This window comes from Hippocampus comes, unplaced genomic scaffold (genome assembly GCF_001891065.2).
Source record: "Hippocampus comes isolate QL1 unplaced genomic scaffold, H_comes_QL1_v1.1 scaffold68, whole genome shotgun sequence".
NCBI classification, from domain to species: domain Eukaryota; kingdom Metazoa; phylum Chordata; class Actinopteri; order Syngnathiformes; family Syngnathidae; genus Hippocampus; species Hippocampus comes.
This window is the reverse complement of record NW_017805625.1, coordinates 4,595,016-4,618,483: the sequence shown is the minus strand read 5'-3', so window position 1 is coordinate 4,618,483 and position 23,468 is coordinate 4,595,016. Positions and strand designations below refer to the sequence as shown.

The following is a 23,468-nucleotide window of genomic DNA, read 5'->3' as shown; positions in this document are numbered from 1 at the left end:
ACCCAAGGACACTTTACAATAACAAAAACAATACAACACAATAAGAAAAGGGGGCACGATTGTGGTAACAATAAGAAAATGGGTCCCTGGGTGAGAGCAGTGGAGATTAACTGCTTTCGAGGGCATGTAAATGATTTAGGGAGGGTGCACTTCACTTACTGACTGAAACAACGTGGAGCATACAAAAATGGGAGCAATCAGTTTTTAACAAATATTAACATGTTAAGGGACCTGTAAAAAGGCCCCCAAAAACAATGTATATACATGGAACAATGAAACAAGATAAAAAATAAAATAAAATGACAACACTAAAATCAGCATACAGTATATTCAGAGTATGCACGACTCATGAGGTTGACATTGTGGAAAAGGTGTGTCATCGGTATGACGTCACTGGCGTACCTGAGTTTCGGCTCAGGGAAGTGGGCGGGGTGAGGCCGAGGAAAGGGGGAAGAAGAAAAAAAAAACAGGAAAGAAGAGTTCACGGGGACAAACTTTAGGCTTGTTGTTATTTCCACATTTAAGCGGTGGTTTATTGAGAATACTACTAGTGACAATTACACAATTAGGGTTGGTTTGGAGTAGCGAAAGAAGGAAACGCTTGGTGGGAAAAAAATCCAACTAATTTGGGCCAGAGGCCGACTGGCAACGGCGACTTCCTGGTTCGCGCAGGTACGTGCCATTATTTTATTCCATAAGAACGGAACATCTTACGCGAATTGCGTGTCACTATATCTACACTGTAAAACGCCATTTAAACTTAGGCGGTGTTCTAAGCAGAATTAATTGGGAGCCCAGTTCCATGCGCACCTCCGTCACCTTCGCGGCGACATTGTGTTTTTTTTTTTCAGCCAGTCTTGCCATGGCGGTGACGCCGCGACGTGTCCGTCTGAAGCCGTGGCTGGTCGCCCAGGTGGACAGCGGGAGATATCCCGGCCTGGAGTGGATTGACCGTGACGCCATGCGCTTTAGGATCCCGTGGAAGCACGCCACGCGACACACGCCCCAACACGAGGACGAGGACACCATATTCAAGGTAAGCGATCACCAAAACTGGGTTTGCACGAAATGTTGTGCTTCAATTAGTCTTTGCGTGGGCCCCGACGTCCCGCGAACCACAAAAAGTTCAAAATGATCATGTACTATATGTGAACTAACTCAAGTTAACGATTAAATGCTAATTGAATCTCAATTCAATGCTAATTTTTAATTAACGGTTCGAAAAAGGGATGGATTTTAAAAACATGCCCTGCCATGACAAGACAAGCCGGAGACTGCTGTGGCAGAAGGCGTGAAAAGAGTGTGTCAGTCGTTGTCGTGCATGCACATGCACTGACTCTGCCACACAAAGCTGCCCTGTGCTTATCATTTTCTTAGGCAAATTGACTAACTGCAGTTAACAAATAAAGTTAAAAAATGAACTCTTAGGCCTTAAAAACAAAGTGTAAACATGTAATGGTGGTGTCCAGGATGGCTGCATTGCTGGTCTTGGGGAAACGCTTTCCGAAATGTAGGGATTTTGGTAGATGGCATTCTGCCTGACACTACAAAATAACATTTTGATACGTTCCTCCAGGCGTGGGCTGTGGAGACGGGGAAATTCCAAGAAGGGTCTGACGAACCCGATCCTGCCAAGTGGAAAGCTCAGCTCCGATGTGCGCTAAACAAAAGCCGGGAATTCAACCTCATCTACGACGGAACCAAAGAGGTCCCGATGAATCCTTTAAAGATTTATGATGTTTGTGACATCCTACAACCCTTAAGCAACCCAGGTAAATGAAATAAGAGGCTTACGACAAACGCTTGTACTATTGTGTTAGGGTATTTGTGAGTTTTGGGTCACTGAAAACTTGGGATGGCAATTGGTAATGACCGATTACATTTTTTTCCATTGAATACGTTTTTTTTTTTTTTAATTCTCAGAATTTAAACGGAACATCTCATCATATTTCGTTCTCAAAAATGACTTCTATCAGGCCTCTGGTTGGTTCAAATGGCAGAATGACTTGGGGATGACAGCTTTTTTGGGGCAGTGGGGCTAATTTTTATGTATGGGCGGTGTAACTATAGTTTCAAGACTGACGTTTATTAATAATCCACAGGTTCCTCGGATGCTGGTTCTTGGACTCCAGGTGAGGAAGATGGCGCCGAAGAAGACATTCCAGACACACCAGAATCTCTCCCTCCATACCCATCCAATGGTGAGGACTTAATTGTCCTCCTACTTTTATTACACCCCTAAACAGACCAAAAAAAAAAAAGAAATTTTACCTTGGTTTGATGCTCACAGCCGTCTCATTTCACCAACCAGGCACAAGTCCTCCTCCTCTCAACTTGTGGTCTCCTATGGGCTCTGAGTCCTCCATGACACCGCCTGCAAGCTGTCCCCAATCTATTAAAGCGTGGCCCAAAGAGGAACCGATGAAAGTTTGGCCAAAACAGGAGCCTGCGGATGTGGAGATGCAACCCACAACACTGGCTGACATGCCCTCCTCCGCCGCTCTGGCTGACCCCTCGATGCAGGGGCCTACTCTTACTGACACTTTATTTGCCTCTCCGGAGATGTGGATAAGCTCCCTACCAAGTATGTCTGCGCTAATTTGAATTCCTCGAAGCATGTGCACAATTATCACTAAGTGACCGTCACCCACTTGCAGTATCCTTAAGGCGAAGTAGTTCATCAACAGTAAATTAAGTGCCAACAACAACAAGAGCTGTAGAAGAGGGAAGCCGACTAGCAAAACAAGGGTACCTTACATTTGCATTCAATGTAAAAACGTCCATTTTTGGAATGCGTCTTTAATTCAGTGACCGACCTGGAGGTGCAGTTCCTGTACCGAGGGAGGGAGATGTGTCCCACCGTCACCGTCAGCAACCCTCAGGGTTGCAGACTCTTCTACGGCGACCTCGGACCCATGGTCAACCAGGAGGAGCTGTTCGGACCGGTCAGCCTGGAACAGCTGCGCTTCCCCACCACGGAGAACATCACCAACGACAAGCAGAGACTCTTCACCAACCGCCTGCTGGACGTGATGGACCGAGGTCTGATCTTGGAGGTGAGCGGCCACGATATCTACGCCGTCCGTCTGTGCCAGTGCAAGGTGTATTGGTCCGGCCCCTGTGCGCCAAATGCCTCCACGCCAAATCCTATTGAGCGGCAGACAAAGGTCAAACTGTTTTGCCTGGAGTCCTTTCTTAGTGGTGAGTTTCCATTGCTGCCAAAGTATTTCATCCTCTCGCACTCCGAAATGTGAAAATACTTTTTGGATGTGGAGCCTCATCTATAATCGGAATGTTTCATGTGCCGCGTAGGTGTGATCGCTCACCAGCGCGGCCAAACCCCGAATCCCCCGCAATTTGAAATCAGCCTATGTTTTGGGGAGGAGTGGCCGGATGGAAGGCCAACAGAGAGGAAACTTATCATGGTTCAGGTGAGAATTGAACTCTTCTGAAAGCCTTCTGGGCAACAAATCAAGCGTGGATCAGACATTGCCACTGTATCACAAGTGTGACGTGCAGTGTTGATCGCCTATTTGCCACTTCACTTAATTGCTGATTTTATTTTATTTTATTTATTTATTTATTTGCGGGTGGTCATCATCCTGTTCTTTGCTGAAAAACTCACCCATTTGCTGTTTTTGTGCTTAGGCCAAATCCCTGCCTGATTAAAAAAAAAAACAAAAATACTGTTTTGGCTTAATCTTGTGGCATTTAAGTGCAACTGTGAACGGAGGAGCTTAATTTATAACGGCAGTGGCCCTATCTAATAGAAAAGTTCTGGTCTGCCGCCATCTTGTGGCATCTGGAGGCGATTATAATCTTTTGGCAGGGACACCAGTCACATATTGAATTATGTGTGATTGCCATCTGGAAGAATAATGATTCCTCTGATGAATGAATTGGCCCTTAGCTTCCTCAACTAGAGCTCGACCAATGGGATTTTTGGGGCAGAAAGAAAGGACGATCCAATATTAATTAAAATTTAATTCTCCATGAGGACATGCGTCACTGTTTTAAAAAAATATATAGACATGTATTTGTTGAGGACCAATTGCATTGCTTTACATTACGGGCTGGCCTAACACCTGAGAACGGGGGTACCCAACCTTTTTTAACTGAAGATCTAATTTTCAAGCCAACCAACCTTCCACGATCGTTGCCGTTACTGCATGTGCATGCATATACAAACGCACTCTTGCATCCCCCCGCCAATCGACTCCCCTCTTTTTTTTTTTTTAATGAGTTTGACATCCCTGTTTTGAACAGACAATGTCCACCTCTTTGCAGATCATTCCCGTGGTGGCTCGCATGATCACAGAAATGTTTTCCGGAGACAACACGCGATCCTTCGACAGCGGAAGCGTGCGCCTCCAGATCTCCATCCCCGATATCAAAGACAACATAGTGACCCATCTGAAACAGCTCTACTGCCTGCTGCACACCAACCAGGGCCAGGACGGCTGGGTTTTGCCTCCTGGCTCGGGCTTGAACCTCGTCCACACTCTGCAAGGCCAGTGAGCACCCTGACGGGCAACGACAGGCACAGGTCCAATATAGAGCCTGATCAAACATCCTGCTGGCAAAGACGTTACTCATTAAGTCCTATTTAAAAGTCCCATCACTATCTCTCTGATTTCGCTAGAGTGTGTTTTTATTTTACTTTTAATCGCTTCTCGTGCTCTGCTTCTCTGTACAGTGTGTGTGTATGTGTGTGCAGGAGCACGACATGGACGGGCCAAAGTCCTGCTTGCTGCAAAAGATAGTTTCGCATAGTTAATGACTTACAGAGATTGCCCTGTGTATCCTAAATATGTCAACGAGTAGCCAAATTCCCAGTTTTTACGACACAACTTTGAAAGCAGCACATCAAGCCTGTGACTTGAACAATTGGGCGAATTTTCTGTTGTATACTTCCCCCAAAAATCTTCCATTCAACCATGCTTGGAAGTCACATTGAGCAAATGGAGACAGAAATGTGCTCGTCTTTGAGCTGTGCTCCGGTTTAGTCATCTACTGTGTCATTTAGATTTAGAGTGAGTGTATATACAAATATATTTTTAATCCACTAATTGTATGTAAATCTTTGACTAACCATTGTTCAGGTTCATGGATCTGTTTTGAGATGAATGCTCCTGCACTTGGGGTTGCCAAGTTGTGTTTTGTGGTGTCTTTTACTCTGATTTTATGTAAAATAAAAATGTCACACGAGCTACTTTGAGGTCATAGATTACTTTCACTTCATCACAATGCCTTGGTTTAACTGTGAGAAAGTTGACTGATAAATGCGATTCTTATTGCCGGAAACTCTCAATGTGGTGGTGGTGCCGCACTGCTGCTCCCTAGTGGTTGAAAAACATAGGCACCAGCAATTAACCTTAAGCCATGTTTGCTTCTGCGTCTTTACATTTTCATTTTTTTTTAGGTTCAGCATTTCAAGGAAATCACAGTTTCTCATCACTTTGCTGTATGTGGCCATTATACTCGGTTTGAAACATGCCTTTGTGACTGCATTCATAGACATTTGTGGTAATTTACGTTTAAATTGATTAATTTCATGCTTGTGTCAAACCAAAATCATTGTTTTTCTTGTTCTGACTGTTGTATTGGACGTCCTCGTGTGGGTGTGTGTAAAATGAGGATTTAATGCTCGCCAAAGCACGTACAGTAGTCAGTTAACAGTAGACTTTAACAGTGTGCATTTCATCACTCGGCGATATATTTTTCAATTAATGTTTAACAGAGTGATTCCTCGGCTGGTGGGTGACACCATAATAAACGGACCGGTGCTTTTGTTTTGGAGGCGGTCCGCCAGGTTTTGTTGACTTTTGGGGTGTGAAGAGCAATGAGATCACAAATGTCATCATTTCATCGTTTTCATTTCACCAAGGCAACGATGAATTTTTCAAGAAATAATCCAACGGTCAAGCAAAAACTGTTTCACGTGTGTTTTAGTTCACCTGCGAGTGTACAGTATTTGACTTGTAGGCGGCGATTGTTTGCCCTGTTCTGTCAATTTGAGAATTTAACGCTCCACGCACGTAATCCCAATGAATCACACAGAGCTGTCAAATTGCGGAGAGCAATACAAGTCAATTTATCGCGGTGGCAACTATTAAACATTTGTCCCTCCACGACTTTTCCCTATCTAATAACCTTTGCTCGGGTAGGATGCCACACCGAGAAACACAACTCTGTTCTTTTACGCATTCGTTGTGTCACGCACGCTGGACTTTGTCTTCTGTCTTCATGGGCTAGTCCTAAGTGCTCACTCAAACTATGACTTGAATTTGTGCTGATTTTAAATATTCCATAAGGGAGCATCGAAATTGGATTTGACGCAGAAGGTAAGAACTCAGTAAATTATCTGGTAGTGTTCAAGATTTGGTCTGTTTCAACCTATTGACAGCATAGTTGTATGAATGGTACAGAATGGTATGAGAATATGATTAAACATTTTGCATTTGTCTTTATATTAAAAAAAAAAGTAAATTTTATTTCTCCCCTACTGTGGCATAAGAAGCAGCCGAATTGAAAAGTGAGTGTAAGAAACAGCCTTGGGTGTAACATTATTCGTCCATCCGTGCCTGGACACAAAAATCACCAAAATTGTATGATCATTACATTTTAACCCATTATTTCTTGATCGAGATGACACGCCTTTTTTATTTACTTGCATTCTTGAAGCAAAAAAAAAAGTTTCAGTGGTTGAATGTAAGTAACCCTTGATTAATCTAACTTCTCAGAGAAGCCAAGTGAAAAATGTCAAATGTGAGCTCGCTGAAATCAAAGGAGTCTGCTTTTCTGCCTTCTGAAAACACGAAAAGTCACGAATAACTGCAAATCACTCGCTGCATATGTAAACATTTTATTATCATTTGCCACATTAGCGGTGTTTACCTGACGAATGGCAACTAATCATTTGCGGACTTGGGTCAACATTTTTTTTTTCAAATACAATTACAGCCTTTAATTTTTTTCATCTGTTGTGTTACGTTAAGGTCATTTTTACAATTAGGCATCAAAACGAAATACCATGCAAAATAACGTAGCGAGCTACCTTGTTTTATGACACTCATGTGACACAGCAGGTGTGAACGAGGATGTTCCGGAGTGACAGTCCGCTGGGGAATGACACCAGCAGTTATGCAGGATCCATCCAGTCCAAGTATGTGCGTCATCCACGTCATGATTGAATTTTGTTTTTTTTCTTTCCCTCCACTGAAGAAAAGCAATGCGTGCCTAAACCGTCTATTTCAGAAAGGCCTTTTCTTGTGGGCAGCCTTGCATAACAATCTTGTTGTCTAACCGGTGTTTTAGTAAGCCACACCTGTGAGGTGGATGAATTACCTCGGCAAAGGAGAAGTGCTAACTAAAAGATTTAGACCAAGATATGAGGAAAATAGGCCTTCTGTGCCTTAAAAAAAAAAATCTAAAATATATGAGTTCAGCTCAAGAAAAATTGGAGTGAAAATGAACACGGTATATTCCATCTATCTTTTTGTTATGTAATTTGCTCTTGTTTGTTGTGACAGTGGCAACTCGTTCAGGGATGAAGTGTCCTCACTGGTGTCATCTATGTCGAGGCCCAGCGCAAAGTCGATATACCGTTAAGTCACCATACCGTACCATTTTTTGAGCGATTGTCGGATCGGTTTCATGAACCGCCGTGTTGTCGGCTCAACAGTGCAGCGGAAGGAGTACGCCGCCTCGATGAACAACACCATCAAGTATTTCCATTACAGAGTGGAGGTACGGTCTGAGTCATGTTTGTTTTCGAAGGTCTCGTTGTGTCCACCTCGTCGCTACCTTGGCAGTATTTCCGTTGTTACAGCAGTGTTAATGCAAGTGTAATGTAATTGTCCAAGATTTTTGTCGAATTTTGTCATTTCCAACTTTAGGTTTTCTACCAGATTATGTCATTCATCTGTTTGTTTTTTATTTACAAGGGAGCAATTTCAAGAAATAGGTGTGTCAGAAAAATTCCAGGACCGCTATCACAAATGATATGCAGATATACTTCAAATCCAAACTATGAGTTTTTCCCTTCTGAGTTGGGCGGACGATCGACCGACACGTCATCAAAGTGATCCAGCGGCGTTTGTTTCAATTCATACACAAGGAGAGGAAACAGTTGTGGCGGTACGATTCAAGGCTACTTCACTGTGACATCACAATTGCTCAGAGTGCTTTGAGCATCTGACAGTTCCTGGCTGAGAATAACATCGCCGTGTTGTTGCACCCTCCCTACTCACTCAACCTAACTCCGTGTGGACAACATCAAGACGGCAGTGGTGTAGCTACGGCGAGTCCGAGAAGAATCCTGACAGGGTTTCACGAAAGCATTCCAGAGAAGGATAGGAAAGTGCATGAGTACTTTGAAGGGGAAAACTTCGAGTTAGTTGTTACGATTTGAAATACTGTATACTCTGTGTTTTGGGATTCCAGTCCTGGATTTGTCCTACCACACCTCATATTCTTAGTTTCCCAAAGATGCATTTAATGGCTTAATGAACTCCACCAGCCCAAATGAATGACACCATTTGAATTCAAAAAGTGAACGCTTCTCCCGATGGCTGTTAGAAAAACGGTGCTACTGAAAAGAGAGCGTTCTTAAAATCACTTTTGATTTCTCTGACCTGTGCATTGTGCAAGCAAACTAGAATTTGAAGAATTCAAAAATGCTAACAACGTGCTGCTGTTGCGTGTTAGCATCTACTCACATGCGACCTGGATGGCGAGGAGCTGCGAGGCTTCACCGACTGTGTGGACAGGCTCAATCTACTCGACAAGATGGGTCGAGTGTGGGGCCAGAACATGCTGCTGGAGGTCAACGGACCCGACCTGCTCCTCACCGACACCGAGACCAAGGTTGCTGACACCCGCTCATGTGGATCCATTTTCTATAGGGCCTGTTTGCCATAGACGGGGGAGGCGGGGTTAATCAAGAATGAATAAAAACAACAATAATAATAATAAAAATAATGTCGGACTTTCTCTCAGGAAGTGCTGGAGTCTATTCATCTGTGTGACGTTGTGGAGCTAAAAGCTGTGTTGGACACGACGGCTTCGAACTCGCTCCTGGCAGTGATGGTCAAACCCAGCAGGAAACACGTGATGAGCGTCTTCTTGTTCCACTGCGACGACGTCAGGGTGAGAAGAGAGCGTCCAAACACCCTTTAACGGAGTGATTCTCAAAGTCTTGCACCAGGACACCTGTAATTCATATCGTCGTAAGCGCTAAAGGACCAAAAAATATATTTTATTGAATATATATTTTATTGCCCGCCTGGTGGTCCAGCAGTTAGCGCGTCGACCTAACAGTGCAGAGGTCGTGGGTTCGATCCTGGCTCCGGCCTTCCTGTGTGGAGTTTGCAAGTTCTTCCCGTGCCTGCGTGGGTTTTCTCCGGGTACCTCCCACATTCCAAAAAACATGCATGGCAGGCTGATTAAACACTCTAAATTGTCCCGAGGTGTGAATGTGAGCGCGGATGGTTGTTCGTCTCTGTGTGCCCTGCGATTAGCTGGCAACCAGTTCAAGGTGTCCCCGCCTAATACCCGAGGACAGCTCAAATAGGCTCCAACAACCCCATGACCCTTGTGAGGACAAGCAGATTAGAAAATGGATGGATGGATATATTTTATTGCTTTCATCATCATTGAAATATCACATCTTGCTTCCAGGCTGATTACGTCCAAAGGGCTCTTTCACAAGCGCGTTTAAGGTAGGCAGGACAACCATCATAAATCCGCTGAGCCCTCTTTGGCTTTGAATTGATGGTGACACTTCTGACTCAACAGCGCAAAACATCAAGAAGCGCAAAGTCGAAGTCAAGTTGAACCCAAAGAGTGGGCCCCTCCCGATTACAACGGTGAGACTCTTAAGATTCTGCACCGACAATAACGACACAGCATTTGTTTAAATCTGCTTTTGGTCGCCCATTTAGAGGACACTGACCTGGTTGTAGCTCCGAAGGATGTTGATGACCAGGAGGAAGAGGAGCTCGAGGAAGAAGAAGAGGAGGAGGCCGCCATCAGAGAAGAAACTTTGCCACCTCGACGGCCTTACACGGAATTGGACAGAGACGTGGTCTGTAAAAAAAAAATGAGACTCGAGGGCCCCGCCTCGGCTCTGGCGTGAAACCTCATGTTAGTGTTTTTTCAATACTTGGACAACTGTTCATCATCTTTCCGTTTCGACGTCGTAGGACATCTTGAATCACATCATCAACGACATTGAGATCTTCATGGGGAAGGTGGCCGGCGTCGCAGCGAAAAATGCAAAGAAAAAGAAGAAAAAGAAAAAAGGAAAAGGTTTGGGAACGTCGACGTTTTGATGACACTTGTCCATTTTAAATTACAGATTCGTTGCATATTCCAAAAAAAAAAAAAGCCTAAAATGCATCTTGGTTGTGTTTTGTTTTGTCAGTCATGGTCGGCATGCCCCCAACAGCAGAGTTTGAAGAGTGTCTCCAGAAGATCAAATGTGGTTTCAACCTTTTGGTGTGTGCCCTTGACACCATTCCCTTATTTATCTCAGCTTTCACCACAAAAAAAAAAAAAAACCCCAACAAAAAAAAAAACAACAAAAAAACGTGGGGTTTTTTTGGTTTTCTTGATTGGATGCCTAAAATAAATTGTGTGTCTGTGTCCACAGGTGGAGCTGAAGGGAAAGATCGATAACCCCAGTGTGTCCGAATTTGTGCACTCCTTCTTCTCTGCATTAGCATTTGTAAGTTGCATTCTAAAATCATTTATCATAAATGAATAAATAAAAACATAAATACATTTTTTCAGTCCACAACAATCCTGCAAAAACACTGATAAACATTCACTATAATTTCGACCCCCCCCATAAAAAAAGAAAAATGGCGGGAAAAAAATCTAAAAACAAACAAGAAAATATTTTAAACTACCGTACTGCCCCCCAAAATTTTGAAAAAAAAATCAGCGAATATGCGTACCTGCGCATGCCGAACCGCAAGTATGCGGGGGTCAACAATAGAGAAAAAGGACATCCACACATTAGCGGAGAAAAATGCACATTCAACATTTCTCAAATCATTCTTGACCTCAAAATGGGCAAAATTCCTAATTTTGCAAGAATTGGAAATTTTCCTTGAAAATCGCAAATGAATACAGAATTGAAATATTCCCTCAACATTGATCAACTGATTTGAATAACTTCAAAATGTTGAATATTCCCCAAATTCCTGCTTTTTGCAGGAGTCCACGTTTTCATGACGAGAACTTTTACAAACGTACCGCTATCCTATAACTCAATTTTTCTCCCAATCCCCGCCCTCAAATCTCCCAATCCACAATTCCTGCATTTCAAATTCATTCTACATTTCAGCTCACCCGAATTCATGCAGATTTTGAACACAAATTACAATTTTTACAGAAGCGGCCATTTCTAATTGTATTTGTAAACCTCCTCGGGTGTACCTCATTTTGCGACTTGCACTCACCAGATTGTGACTCAGTGCTCCGAGGACGTGCCTCCGAGCATCGTCGCTCCCCTGCTGACTCCTCAGTGTATCTGCCTCATGAGCGAGGAGGCATCCGCCGAGGAGGACCAGCTGTGGCAGTCTTTGGGAGACGCGTGGAATATCCCAAGGTAGAGGACCTAGTTGACGACAGTATTCTAAATGCCGTATTATTTTTGAAAAAGTCCACATATTGCAGAATTTTACCCTGACATTTTTCATGAATTCAGTTTCTTCATTTTTGGAGCACGTTTGTTAGTTGTTTAAAATTTGTTTTATTTTAAATATTTTTGATGCTTTGTTGTTTTAGTTTAGGTTTTATTAGTTTTAGTATTAGTTTTATTTGATTTTATAAAATATCTTTTTTTTTTATTTTATTTTATAGTATTTGTCAAGTGCAAGATAAAAAAGGGTCACAAAGCATACGTTCATATCAAAATATGCATTTAAAACAAACCTTGAAAGCTCATGTATGATTTAATTTTTGCTCTAGTGATAATTAGTTTGACTTAGTTTTATTGATGTAAGATATAGTGTCAGTTTTCATTTTTTTAAATTATTTTTATTTTTATTTCGTTCACAAAACTGTCTTTCCAATTGTAGTTTTAGTTATTTTGTTAGTTTCCGTTAACTATGGTAACCTTGCTTAACACAGGCTGTACACGTTTTCAACCCTCGCAAATTACAATTTTATCCGAATAAGCATTGTAACTTTTTCCACCTCATACTTCAACTTTTTCACTTTTTCTAGGAATATTCTTACGTTTATGCAGTGGTGTGCAAACTACAGTTGATGTATATTAAAAGTGGGAGAGAATTAACTTATTTTAATTAATGTTGGTCCTTGATTTAATTTTCATACAATTTGGATTTTGTTCTGGTCGAAATGTTGCAGCGTTTTCTTGCAATATTTTCACTTTATTTCACACAGATATATGATGTATGAAAAAAAAAAAAAAAAGGGTTAATAGATTGTGCAAGTGTATGGTAGCTTATGTAACGGCCAGTCTATATCTTAGCACTTCAAAGTGTTTCTTACTTTGGCGCAGCACTAAATGGCCCGAGGATGACGAGGACATCCCGACATACACTCTGGCGTTCTTTGACGGCTGGCAGCCTCCCGAGCTCAGGGAGGCCCCTGCAGCCGCCACGGAGACCCCGGTGAGGGCGCAGGAGGTTCGATGGCCCCCGTCCAGCGAGGTGCAGCCTCATACGTCCTCTCTTTAGTCGATGGGGAAAAGATACAGAAGACCAAGAGGGCATTTGCTTTGTGTGTGTAGACAACCACCAAAAGGATGCCGTCGCCACCTCCACCAGCAACACAGCTAGAAAGGATACCTGTAAGGTACACGGCCAAGTTACGGGAGAAGAAGCTGCGTCGCATGCGCGTCATGCACGACTTCATCTCCAGGAATAACAGAGAGCTGACCATCAGAAAAGGCGAAGTCGTGGAGGTGCCACGTCGTCCCAACTGTTTCAAATCTCAAATTCAGATGAAATGATGACGAGAAAATGCTTGGTGCAATCCCGTAGCTGCTGGACGTGTCCAAGCTGTGGTGGAAAGTGAGGAACAGCAGAGGAGAAGAAGGTTTCGTACCCAACAACGCCCTCACTGAAAATGAACAACAAGCTGATGACATGGTGGCGGCAATGGCACGTTCCAATTTTATACAACATTTGCACTTATTATATAACTTATCTACGCTGTCATATACTGTATTTTAAAAACAGAGTGTTACTGAATCTTCTCTCTCCTTCCTCAGCCAACCGGAAGTTCTCCCGTCTTAGGCAAGAAGTCCAAACCTGCTGAGGTGAAAGCCTGGCTTGAACACATGGGCTTCACCAAGATGTGAGTACAGTCCGTCACTAACAACAATTCCAGGGACACTTACAGTACATCGAACGAGAGCAACTGTCAATATGACGGAGCGCTAATCTGCATCATGCTAAACTACAGCCTCTAGTTTGATTTGGAACATGACAATTTTTTTTTCACTGATCATGTTTGGCATTTATTATTCTTAAGTCATGTTTTTTCTTTCTTTTTTTTTTTTTTTTTTTTAGCGCAACATATTTTTTTTGGTAAAATCTAAAGAGCTTTAGCTGGACTGTTGTACTCACACATTGCATTTGAATCCGTGTTGGTTGCCTCACACGTCTGATTTTCACATCCTTTCTTGTTCTTCGTCTGTGCGCGCAGCACGGTGCGCTGTCTGGGCGTGCTGAGCGGCTCCATGCTCCTGAGCATGACCCGAGAGGAACTGAAGACGGTGTGTCCAGAAGAAGGCGGAAGGGTGTTCTTCCAATTACAAGCAGTCCGCTCCGCCGCCCTGGCTGTGAGTATCAACTTGTTCCTTCATTTTCCAGGGAGACCAACGACAGACAAATTCTGTGTGTGTGACAATTACGCTGTTACTTCTCTGTTTTCTTCACAACCATAGGCTGCAAACTGAGCCGAAGAGTTGTCATGAAGGAAAACATCACCAGAGGCGACCCACCTTCAGCTCACAACAGCTAATCCTCTGTCATTTTTACACTGGCACTTTTCACATTAGAAATCTTGACTGTATGTTATACTATAACCGGACTTCAAAATGCTGTATTTACAAAGATGATCATGCTAGCTTTTGATTGGCACTGCCAGAGAGACATTAATTTAACAAGACTATATTTATTGGTTCGTCATAGTTTTTCTATCCACCCACCCACGCATCCGTCCAATTTCTACAACACTTATCCTCACTAGGTTTGCTGGGTCTATCCCAGCCGACTCTGGACAACTATTCACACTTTGAGCCAATTTAAAGTCTTCATGCATGTTTTTGAAATGTCGGAAGAAGCTGGAATACCCAGAAAAAAAGCGGGAAAGGCTGGAGCTGAGATTCGAACCCTGTATCTTAGAATTTTGAGGCAGACATGCAAGCCACTATTGTACAGTCCTGCCCTGGGTTTACGAATACTGTACGTTTTTTTTTAAATTCACCTACAGTCAGAGCAAAATATGACCTCAGTGTGAAAGTATTCAAATTCCAACTCCATTAATGGATACATCTTCCAGGTGTAAATGCCAGTTTTAAATTCGCCCGGTACAGGTAATATACCCATGGCAGAAAATTATGTTAGCAACGTTTAACGTGATCGCGGATGTTTGCTATTCAACGTGAGTCCTGCGGATGTCCGTGGCTTTCGTTTCAAACAGATGCCTGAAACGCGTCAATAACGTTTCGACCATCTGTTGCCTCCAGTCAGGGCTTGCAAGGCCTTCTCTAAATGCTGTCAGAAGCACTAACTATGCAACCTAAATCCTATTTGTACCATGAAGTTGTATTATTTTGCTCAGAAGTGTCTATTCTCTTCGTTTTGAAGCGCTTACCTGACGATGCCTTCACCTTGAGGACGGTAGATTTTAATATTATTATTATTATTATTCATTTTGCTGATATTTTAGCTAGCTGGCCCACAAGTATGTGAGCAGTTTTCTGTCTTCTTGGTTGGTCAGAGCAAAACTATTTGGCAGGGATTGAGACCAAAAAGACGTTAGCCTGTTCTGTTTAGCGCTTCAAAGCGAAAAGGTGACATCTGGTGGACAAAAAACGAATTGCAGTGACATGAAAATCCCCTTCGGAGAAACCGAGAAATAAAAACGGTAGCAATCACAACAGTACATTATGAAGAAACGTGCTTTATTTTAACTGCTCAGACATAACATGTTAACTCTTGCGAATCGGTTGTGTTCTGATAATCTCCCTACCGCAGTTGTAGATAGTGGGCAAAAATAACCGAGGCATCGGAACATTGGTTAACAAACATAAAAAGCATAGAAACTACCCGGATTTAACATCTGAATTTGTTTTTTTCTAAAACTGTGATTCGTGTATGTGACGAGAAAAATACAGGACAACTACAGGATTAGGAATTGTGAGGTAGGACGAGCTACATTGTGTTTCGTAGTGATCGGGAAATGAAAACACATCATTCACTCTCCGTAGCAATCCCGTATACGTCAGACAACAGTCAATCAAATTAAAATTTGACATTACCTTAAGAACCTTTTTTTTAATGACAGTCGAAAGTGAATGATCAATCCCTGTCACTTCTATTCTGCTATTGGGGGGAAAGAAATCCTGGTTTGATTTTACAAATTGTATGTTGGTTAACACTGGAAGGACGGCTTGTTCGGGCATGGAACACATTTATGTTTCTCTTTGAGCTACAAAATTGGTGAAATCTGCAGTAGCCTAAAATACTTTCAACTCGAGAGTTGACATATTTGAATGAAAGCCACAACGTGTATAATTACTGACTTAATTGTTGCCTAATGGAACACAAACATGAACCATGGATCTGTGTCGCCACCTACTGGTAAATTGACGGTTTTCAAGCTAACCTACAAACCAAAATTACATTCGATACCACAAAATTAGATCTTTTATGAGTTAAAAATATTGTTTAAAAAAATAATTGTATATTATTTCTATATTTATTGTACAGTATTTATTTTTTATTGATGCAAAGCAGCGATTCACAACCAGTGCTTAAGAGATTATCAGGCGTGCAATGGAAAATTATACAAATGTACCTAATTGTACCGAAAACTATCAATTCACTACAAATACTGTGTCTTGGTTCAAGTATTCATTCCCAGCTATGTATAGTGACAGGTGAAACAATTAAATGATCTTCCACTAGAGGGCAACAGCTACATCATTAAACTGTGTTTAACTTTTTGGGACATGACTTTCTGACGTAAAATATACACTTTTACTGATTAAATGTTTGGAAACACTTGTGTAAAAAATTAATCCTAAATAAGGAGACCTCTCAATGGAGTTAAGATATCATGCAGGATGGAAAATGTACTTTTGTCACCCCCTGTTGGCTGTTTAAGTCACTGCAAGGAAACTTGTCTGCTGCGTAATAAAACAAGCAACATAAAAAAATGCGTTAAGCAATCACAATGACCAAGCGGCAACATAATCATGATGAACATGAACAGAATCAGATTAATGATGAAAAAAATTAATGTACGCATTTAAAAGTACACTTTGTATATAAGGCCAACAGTCTCATACTTTGCGGCACATTCACATCCGCAGTGCACCTCAGTAGCTCCGCATCGCAGCTCAATGACAAAAAGGAGGGAAATGAAGAGTGCGTGCGAAACTGGTCACGTCTTTTGGTACATTTTCATATCTTCTAAAAGCTACAAGAGAGATTTTGACTCTGCGAAGGCAATAATCATCAGTATTGATTAATACTGTCTGAGGCGTATTGAATTAACTTCCCTGCTGTCTGATGTGGTGTGCTTGTTTATTGATGCAGGGTATATTGAAATTCAGCATAGTGTTCCCCCACATATTCGCAAATTCACGCGGACCATCTGCTTGGGCCATATTTTAAGTATTGCTCTGGCGTCATCTTGTGACATCTAGGTGTCAAGAAATTACATTGACATAAGGGGCTGTCTAATTGAAAAGTGGTGCTTTGTCACCATCTTGTGGCATCTGTAGGCAACAAACATTTTTAACAGGAATCACTTACTGTGCGGGCAGGGCTTGGTACCTATGCCCCGCGAATAGTGAGGGAGCACTGTACAATGGTGCCTTGAGATGAGTTTAATTAGTTCTGTGCCCATGCTCATAACTCTCATATCTTAAATTATCTTTCCCAAATGTTTCACCTCTCCCTCCCAGAAAAAAAAGATTTTTAATAAAGAAGATGGTACTCTAGAACATTGTACCTTGTAAAATGATGTAGTAATAAAGAGCAGAACCAAACATCTTGTGCATCATGATTAATTGCAGTTCTTTATGGGGTGTGTGACTTAGCCACCAGGACGCAGCAAAATACAGTCACGAAGACACAAACAAAGAAGACTCCCAATTACTGTGTGTGACTTGGTAAGCTGCCGTCGTAATAGTTGTTCTTCGCAGAGGATAAAGAATGGGTGAGCATTGTGACCTCTACTTGTGCTGATGCAGTTTGTCTCGAAATACCATATCTCTATAACAAACAGACACCGTTTGTTAGCTCCTAGTGGCATTTTGCATTGTTTATTAGCATTAAGCTAAGCGGACTCAAGGCAAAGCTGGGTGGTCGTTTTAAATGCATGTGAAAAAGTCGGCTCAGTCGCATCTCAAGGCACCACTGGGCTTGCTGTTGAATCCTTCAGATACATGCTTAATGGCCTGAATGACATTATCGATGGGATGAGAGGTTATAGGTCAACCTACGGGTGACACACACAAGTATTTGAAGTGTAAAATGTCAAGTTGGAATCGCTACAACAGCCAAGCAACAGAACTAAACGTGACCCAGCACGGTGTGCTCATATGTGGTCAATGAGCAGATAGAAAAACTAAATATACCATTCAAAAAGTTTGGATGTCACTTAGAAACATCTTTATATTATAACAAAACGTTTTTTTTTTTTTTTTAAAGCACATTAATAATGTCAAGACCAGTGAATCTCATCAGGTGGGTCAGGACCCAAAATGAGGTTGCGGGCAAAGTAAAACAAAACATGTATTTTTAGTTTGAGTTTTCCGCTACAATAACTACGTGCCCGAGCTGTTAGTTTACTCCGTGAACAAATACAATGCAGCTCAGCGTCTGACCAACAGATGTCATGGCAAGTGGTATGCTCAAACTAATTTATAATGGCTTTTTCAAATATACGTGTTGTCAGTGGCTATCTTTAAACAAAACATCTTCTTCGAAGTGAGCCCAAACTTTTTAAATGGTAGTGCATTTCAATACAAACTCTAAAGCTGGCTGGTGGACATGCTGCCTTACATTACAGCTTGCTGTAAACACATGGAATCAACATGCAGGCATGCAAAAAAAAAAAAAAAGTATTTTTAATCCCCTTCAGTTTGTGCATGCCGCCAGGTGGCTCATTTGAGCACTGAAAATCCTAGATGCAGACAATGCTGCATGAAGAATGAACAAGGCACTGTAACATTTGGTGCATTTGGATAGTGCGATGTATGCAAAATATTTTTGGGGGCGGGGGGGATTTTAGGCCAATAAGGACTGAGTGTGGAGGGAGCACTCTTCACGGCCACAGTGAGGTAAAGAAACTCTTCTCGTCCTCCTGCTCAGATGCATGTTATATTTAGTACTCAAGTCCCAAAAGAACACAAGAATGCCTTCATTCTGTATGCAAAATATTTTTGGGGGCGGGGGGGATTTTAGGCCAATAAGGACTGAGTGTGGGATTCACGGCCACAGTGAGGTAAAGAAACTCTTCTCGTCCTCCTGCTCAGATGCATGTTATATTTAGTACTCAAGTCCCAAAACAACACAAGAATGCCTTCATTCTCTTTCCCTCAGTGGAATGTTGGCAGACCTTTGCCAGAAGCGTGAAGGAATAATAATTGGCCTTGTCGCTGTGCTTTGAGCCGCAAACATTTGCTTGTGCGGTGTGTCCGACTTAATTCAAGAAAATAGAAGACTCTGCCTACGATGCATCACAGTGACTATACATGAATGGATGGATGGATGGATGGCTAAGGGGCTGGATGGATGAATGGAGAAACGGATGGATCTCAGTAACCCCCCAGCTGACCTCCTGATGCTGGCTGATGGTGGAAATGTGTGCGAGGGTTTGAAGTGTGCAGGTGGGGACTACTTCCTTACAACAACTTCAGGTGTCACGTGACATGGATGACTGGCCGGTGTGCTTTTGACTGGGGAGCTCAACGGCACCCGGGCAGAGGCCCCATGCACAGTGTGTCCTCCTCGCTGATAGTTTCCAGCTCCTCGGTGCGCACGGCGTGCGTGATGAGCTGCAGCTCCTCGGAGAGCGTCTCGCTGCGGTATGCCACCCGGATGTCGGGGAGGTTGGTGCGGCGGATGTCGTTGCTCTCTGGGCCCTCTTTGTAATAGCTGGGGCCCAGCCAGTAGCTTTTGGCCTGGAGATAACAATTTTCATATTAAATTATGGACTATTTGATCCAGACGAAACATGTATCACGTTAAGTTTAAAAAAAAAAAAAATCATGTTAACATTGCTCTTCTGTGTTATATCTTCTTAGAAAGTCTCATCACGGGTGAGCTATGTATAGTACAAACCTGTGGGGGTAGTACTTGGGGCTAACTAGTACCAGTTTACACGCCGCTTTTTTTTTTTTTTTTTTTTTTTTTTTAAGACGAACGCACATTAATCAGAACAAAAATGCATCTGCGGTTGCAGTATCTTGTCCTCCTCCTGCATTATGTGCCGAGAAGGAGAGGGGGAAAAAAAAATTAATTGAAGGCAATTAACGTCCCCAAACGCATGACCAACATTACTGCCTCCGCTACATCCCCACTTTGCGCAATTATAGATGTGTAAAACAAAGCCATGACTTGCAGAAAATCAAGAGAGCAGTTTACCTTGTGTGAAAAGCCGCTCATCAGAACACTGTTTCTTGCCAGCTCGCACATGTCACAAGAACTCAGCTTCCAGACTTGAGTCGCAATGCTGTATTCCTCCATGAGAGGCTCCTGCACACACACGCACACACACACATATCGCCTGTTACTTCTGACCATCTACTAGGCAAACCGTCCTGATTCGCTAGATGGAGTGTCCTCGCGCTGACCTTGGTGAAGTGGAACTGGAGGGGGTCGTCCGTGGACAGGGACACCATGAGGCCTCTTGACAGGTACTCTGGTAGCGGATTGCGGTGGTAGCTAAGGAATAGGCTGTTGTTGCTCAGAGGGGACATGGCGATGCCGATCTGGGCCAGATAGTATAAATACTGCAGCACAGGGGCCTGAGGGGAAAATGTCCAAGACATATTTGATCATAGAAGTGAGTCTTACATTTCGCTTAACCAATTTAAAATGTATTTTATAACAAAAGACAAAAACATGCATTTATTTTTGTCTTATGGTGTATTGTGTAAAACAAAAAGCAGCAATAATAATATTTTTTGCAGATTTCAAAAGGGGCTAATTTGGGCCCTATTGTAGACTACATTGAAGCCCCATTTATGGCAGGGCAAAAGTTCCACACACCCGCAATAGGTAAAAATCTTTGACATGCATAAACATTTTTGAAATCGTTTTACCCCCATTTTAAAGTGTTGAGATACACTTTGGCATTGTATAATAATTACAATGATTGTCTCAATGTACAGTATTCACTAATGTGCCAAGGCATAGTGGTTGGGAATCATTGACACTGTTTTCAGTAAATGGATGAAAATACTGTACTGTATTAAAAAAGATATATAAATTTAAAAATAAATAAAAAAAGCAGAAAATTGATGCATGCTATCAGTGTATCGATGGCGTACGATAAGCGAGTGCGGTGCTGACCTTTCTGAGCAGCAGACCATGGGAGATGTTCTCTGATAACATGAACCCTGACACCAGGTGGTGGATTGGCCCAGCCTCCCCACAGTGAGGTCGCAGCACAAACGTATGGAAGCCTCGCCTCCTGTTTTGGACAGATTTTGAAAAAAAATATATGATTAAGATGTCAATTTTGTTTCTTTTTTTTTTTAATTGCAGCATGGGGACGATTGGCCCAGCCTCCCCACAGTGAGGTCGCAGCACAAACGTATGGAAGCCTCGCCTCCTGTTTTGGACAGATTTTGAAAAAAAATATATGATTAAGATGTCAATTTTGTTTCTTTTTTTTTTTTTTTTAATTGCAGCATGGGGACAGAACATCACCTGCGAAGGTGGTTGAGCACGGTCATGTTGGCGTAGGTGTAGTAGAGGTAGTAGGAGTAGGGCGGGTTGTCCTCCTCTCTCCAATTGGCTGGGAGAGGACTATCCAGATTGAAAATATGGTGCTCGGGTTTGGACTCATCATCCACGCTGTCAAAGCCCACCACCTGTATGACAGGGGGAAGGGAATTTAGTCGTGCTAGGTCGTGGCTAAAAAGGTGAAAAATCGACGCTCACGTGCTCCAGGAAGAGATGCAGCTCGGGATGGCTTTGGGGGTTGATGGTGGCTTCAAACAGCGGCAGGAAGATGTTCTCGAGCATCTCCTGGAAATTTGCCAGTTGCTTCTTTGTCTGATACACGTCGCTGTGGGAAGACAATGCTTGTGAGAATTTGTTTACAAATAAATACATACTTAAGGACTGAGGCTGTCCGCAAATAAAACTGCAGACCTCTGCCAAACCGAATGGGTATCAGCACCAAATTTTCGCAGTCGCTATGCCCCTTGTGAATGGGTTCTTTCAGAATGAAAGTGTTACTTACAAAAGGCGAGGCACCTGGATAAGCCAGCGCACGTTATCGGAATACACCCGGTGTTTGACAGCCCACTGGGCCAGCTTGTTCCATTCGTCTCTGGAGCGACCATAGATGGACAGACGTAGCTCGGAGTTCTGGTATTTGCTCTCCTCAAGGTCGGACATCACCTCCTGCATGAACAAAAGAACACTTTTTTTTCTTTTCTTGGAGCTGTTTGTTGGTTTCGCATTCAGATTTGAAGACTCAAAAATGTACGGGCCTGAAATTGTAATTTACAGGAATCCTAAATCGCGGACATTGAATTGCTTTATAAAAACATACAGGAATGACATCATGAAATATAGTTGAAAAGAGAATTTTTGTCACAATTTCTCCTTTAAATGATCATTGTGCTGCTCGTTTTAGTGCACGTGCCTTGGCCACCTGGAGGCAGTACAAGACAGACATATGTATATGCAGGTGACTCAGCTCCTCTCGGATTTTCAGTGCGGCAGTAATATTGCTTGTTGTGCTGCACATTTTGTCTTCAGAAATCTCTTGCTTAAAAGGATAACATTACTGCCAGAGAGATGTGAATTGTTAGCCTGTGTGCCAATGGTGTTTTCCATTATATGTGAGCGTTAAGTTAGTGGAGGCTATGCGGTTGTTTTAAATACAAAATTGTTTAATTATTTTGGTTTCACGTTTAGATTGACAGTAGCCTTCAGCTAAAAGTGGCAAGAAACAGCTCGAAACTTCTCATTTGAATGTTGACTGATGTTATCTGCATACATGGCAATGGCGAGTGATGAAAAAAGCGGAAGGGGCGTGGCCTGGACGGGGGCGTGGTTACTTACAAAAGTGGCACTAAACATGCTGAAGATGAAGTGTATTAAATTTACACAGTTTGAAAATTGAACAGAAAAAAATCCCAAGATCGCCACTATTCTTTCAAGTGAAAATTTGTGCAATTTTGCCTATGCATTCCTGGTGAGCACCAATATGTAACTCCAAATTTGCTGCTCAAAATCAAAACTAAAAAAGTAAACACATTCCAAAATTTTCTCAACGGATTTAGACGATTCACAAAAATGATCAATTTAAGAAATAAAACGGCGGATTTCCGCGGATCCGCGGAAAATTGCCATGTATGTATCTGCTCAACTGATGCTTGTTGCGAAGTCACTTTGGCAGACAGTCAGTAAATCTGTTTGCGGCACAATCAAGCTTGTGCCCAATTTTGCATGAGCAAACCTTTGGTAAATTGGGCCCGAAGATGCTTTTTTTACAAACCTTGACTATGTGTGCAAAGTATTTCCCCTCAACATGATTGTCAGTCTTGATGAAGATCTCTCTGAGGATCGATTCTCCAATGGGGTTGTATTTGGCATTGAATTTGTCGAAGCGATGGAACGTGTTGCGGTCCTGGAAACAAACAAAAACAAGTTAGTCAGTCCAATTTATTATGACCAGTATATCCTCAGAAGGGTTGATATCTGGTCCTCCTTGCTGCAATCGCTCACCGCATGCATATCAAGCGTGTCGACGCTCAGGTCGAAGGCTGTCAGGTTCATGGTCTCAAAAACCTCTTTGAGGGTTTGACCTCGGCCACGCTCAATGTGAACAATCTCCTCAGGGTATTTTTTCATGGCCCTCTTGATGAAGCGCAGCAGGTGCTTCTGGTTCATACAGGACGACGCGTGTATGTGTGTGTCTACCTGCATTCACACACACACACACACACACACACACACACACACACACACACACACACACACACACCCCCCCCCACCCACCCACCC

The 23,468-nt window shown here is 42.6% G+C and overlaps 3 protein-coding genes across 10 annotated transcripts in view; 2 read left to right on the top strand and 1 right to left on the bottom strand.

The window, feature by feature from the left end:
* Positions 1-389: 389 nt before the first annotated feature.
* On the top strand, positions 390-5,276 carry irf6 (interferon regulatory factor 6). Its single transcript, XM_019880758.1, has 8 exons — positions 390-672; positions 852-1,036; positions 1,577-1,772; positions 2,103-2,201; positions 2,312-2,584; positions 2,809-3,201; positions 3,313-3,431; positions 4,288-5,276. The coding sequence occupies exons 2-8, from the start codon at positions 863-865 to the stop codon at positions 4,516-4,518; spliced, it is 1,485 nt and encodes a 494-aa protein (XP_019736317.1). The 5' UTR covers positions 390-672; positions 852-862; the 3' UTR covers positions 4,519-5,276.
* A 610-nt stretch (positions 5,277-5,886) lies between these two features.
* eps8l3a (EPS8 signaling adaptor L3a) lies at positions 5,887-15,145 on the top strand. 3 transcript variants are annotated; one of them, XM_019880756.1, is made up of 19 exons: positions 5,887-6,163; positions 7,089-7,165; positions 7,533-7,606; positions 7,685-7,749; positions 8,710-8,868; positions 9,001-9,150; positions 9,682-9,722; positions 9,799-9,869; positions 9,945-10,087; positions 10,206-10,311; positions 10,427-10,500; positions 10,655-10,729; positions 11,472-11,617; positions 12,536-12,686; positions 12,767-12,940; positions 13,020-13,139; positions 13,250-13,335; positions 13,687-13,822; positions 13,928-15,145. In XM_019880756.1, exons 2-19 carry the CDS (start codon positions 7,101-7,103, stop codon positions 13,937-13,939), a joined length of 1,848 nt encoding a protein of 615 aa, XP_019736315.1. In that variant the 5' UTR covers positions 5,887-6,163; positions 7,089-7,100; the 3' UTR covers positions 13,940-15,145. The 3 variants fall into 3 exon arrangements, with proteins under 3 accessions (XP_019736315.1, XP_019736314.1, XP_019736313.1); XM_019880755.1 differs by lacking the exon at positions 5,887-6,163 and adding an exon at positions 6,170-6,344; XM_019880754.1 differs by lacking the exon at positions 5,887-6,163 and adding an exon at positions 6,170-6,344 and having other exon boundaries at positions 7,086-7,165.
* A 3,598-nt stretch (positions 15,146-18,743) lies between these two features.
* The window catches only part of ampd2a (adenosine monophosphate deaminase 2a), a 22,422-nt gene continuing 17,697 nt past the window's right edge, over positions 18,744-23,468 (bottom strand). For 5 of the 6 annotated variants that reach the window (XM_019880751.1, XM_019880750.1, XM_019880747.1 and 2 more), the window contains 7 exons: positions 21,694-21,857; positions 21,390-21,516; positions 21,156-21,319; positions 20,796-20,916; positions 20,075-20,248; positions 19,866-19,976; positions 18,744-19,402 (listed from right to left, as the gene is read on the bottom strand). In XM_019880751.1, the coding sequence (XP_019736310.1) occupies positions 19,187-19,402; positions 19,866-19,976; positions 20,075-20,248; positions 20,796-20,916; positions 21,156-21,319; positions 21,390-21,516; positions 21,694-21,857 (1,077 nt within the window). In that variant the 3' untranslated portion in view covers positions 18,744-19,186. Of the gene's footprint in view, positions 19,403-19,865; positions 19,977-20,074; positions 20,249-20,795; positions 20,917-21,011; positions 21,058-21,155; positions 21,320-21,389; positions 21,517-21,693; positions 21,858-23,468 lie in introns of all 6 variants that reach the window. The other variant, XM_019880748.1, reaches the window with a different exon arrangement.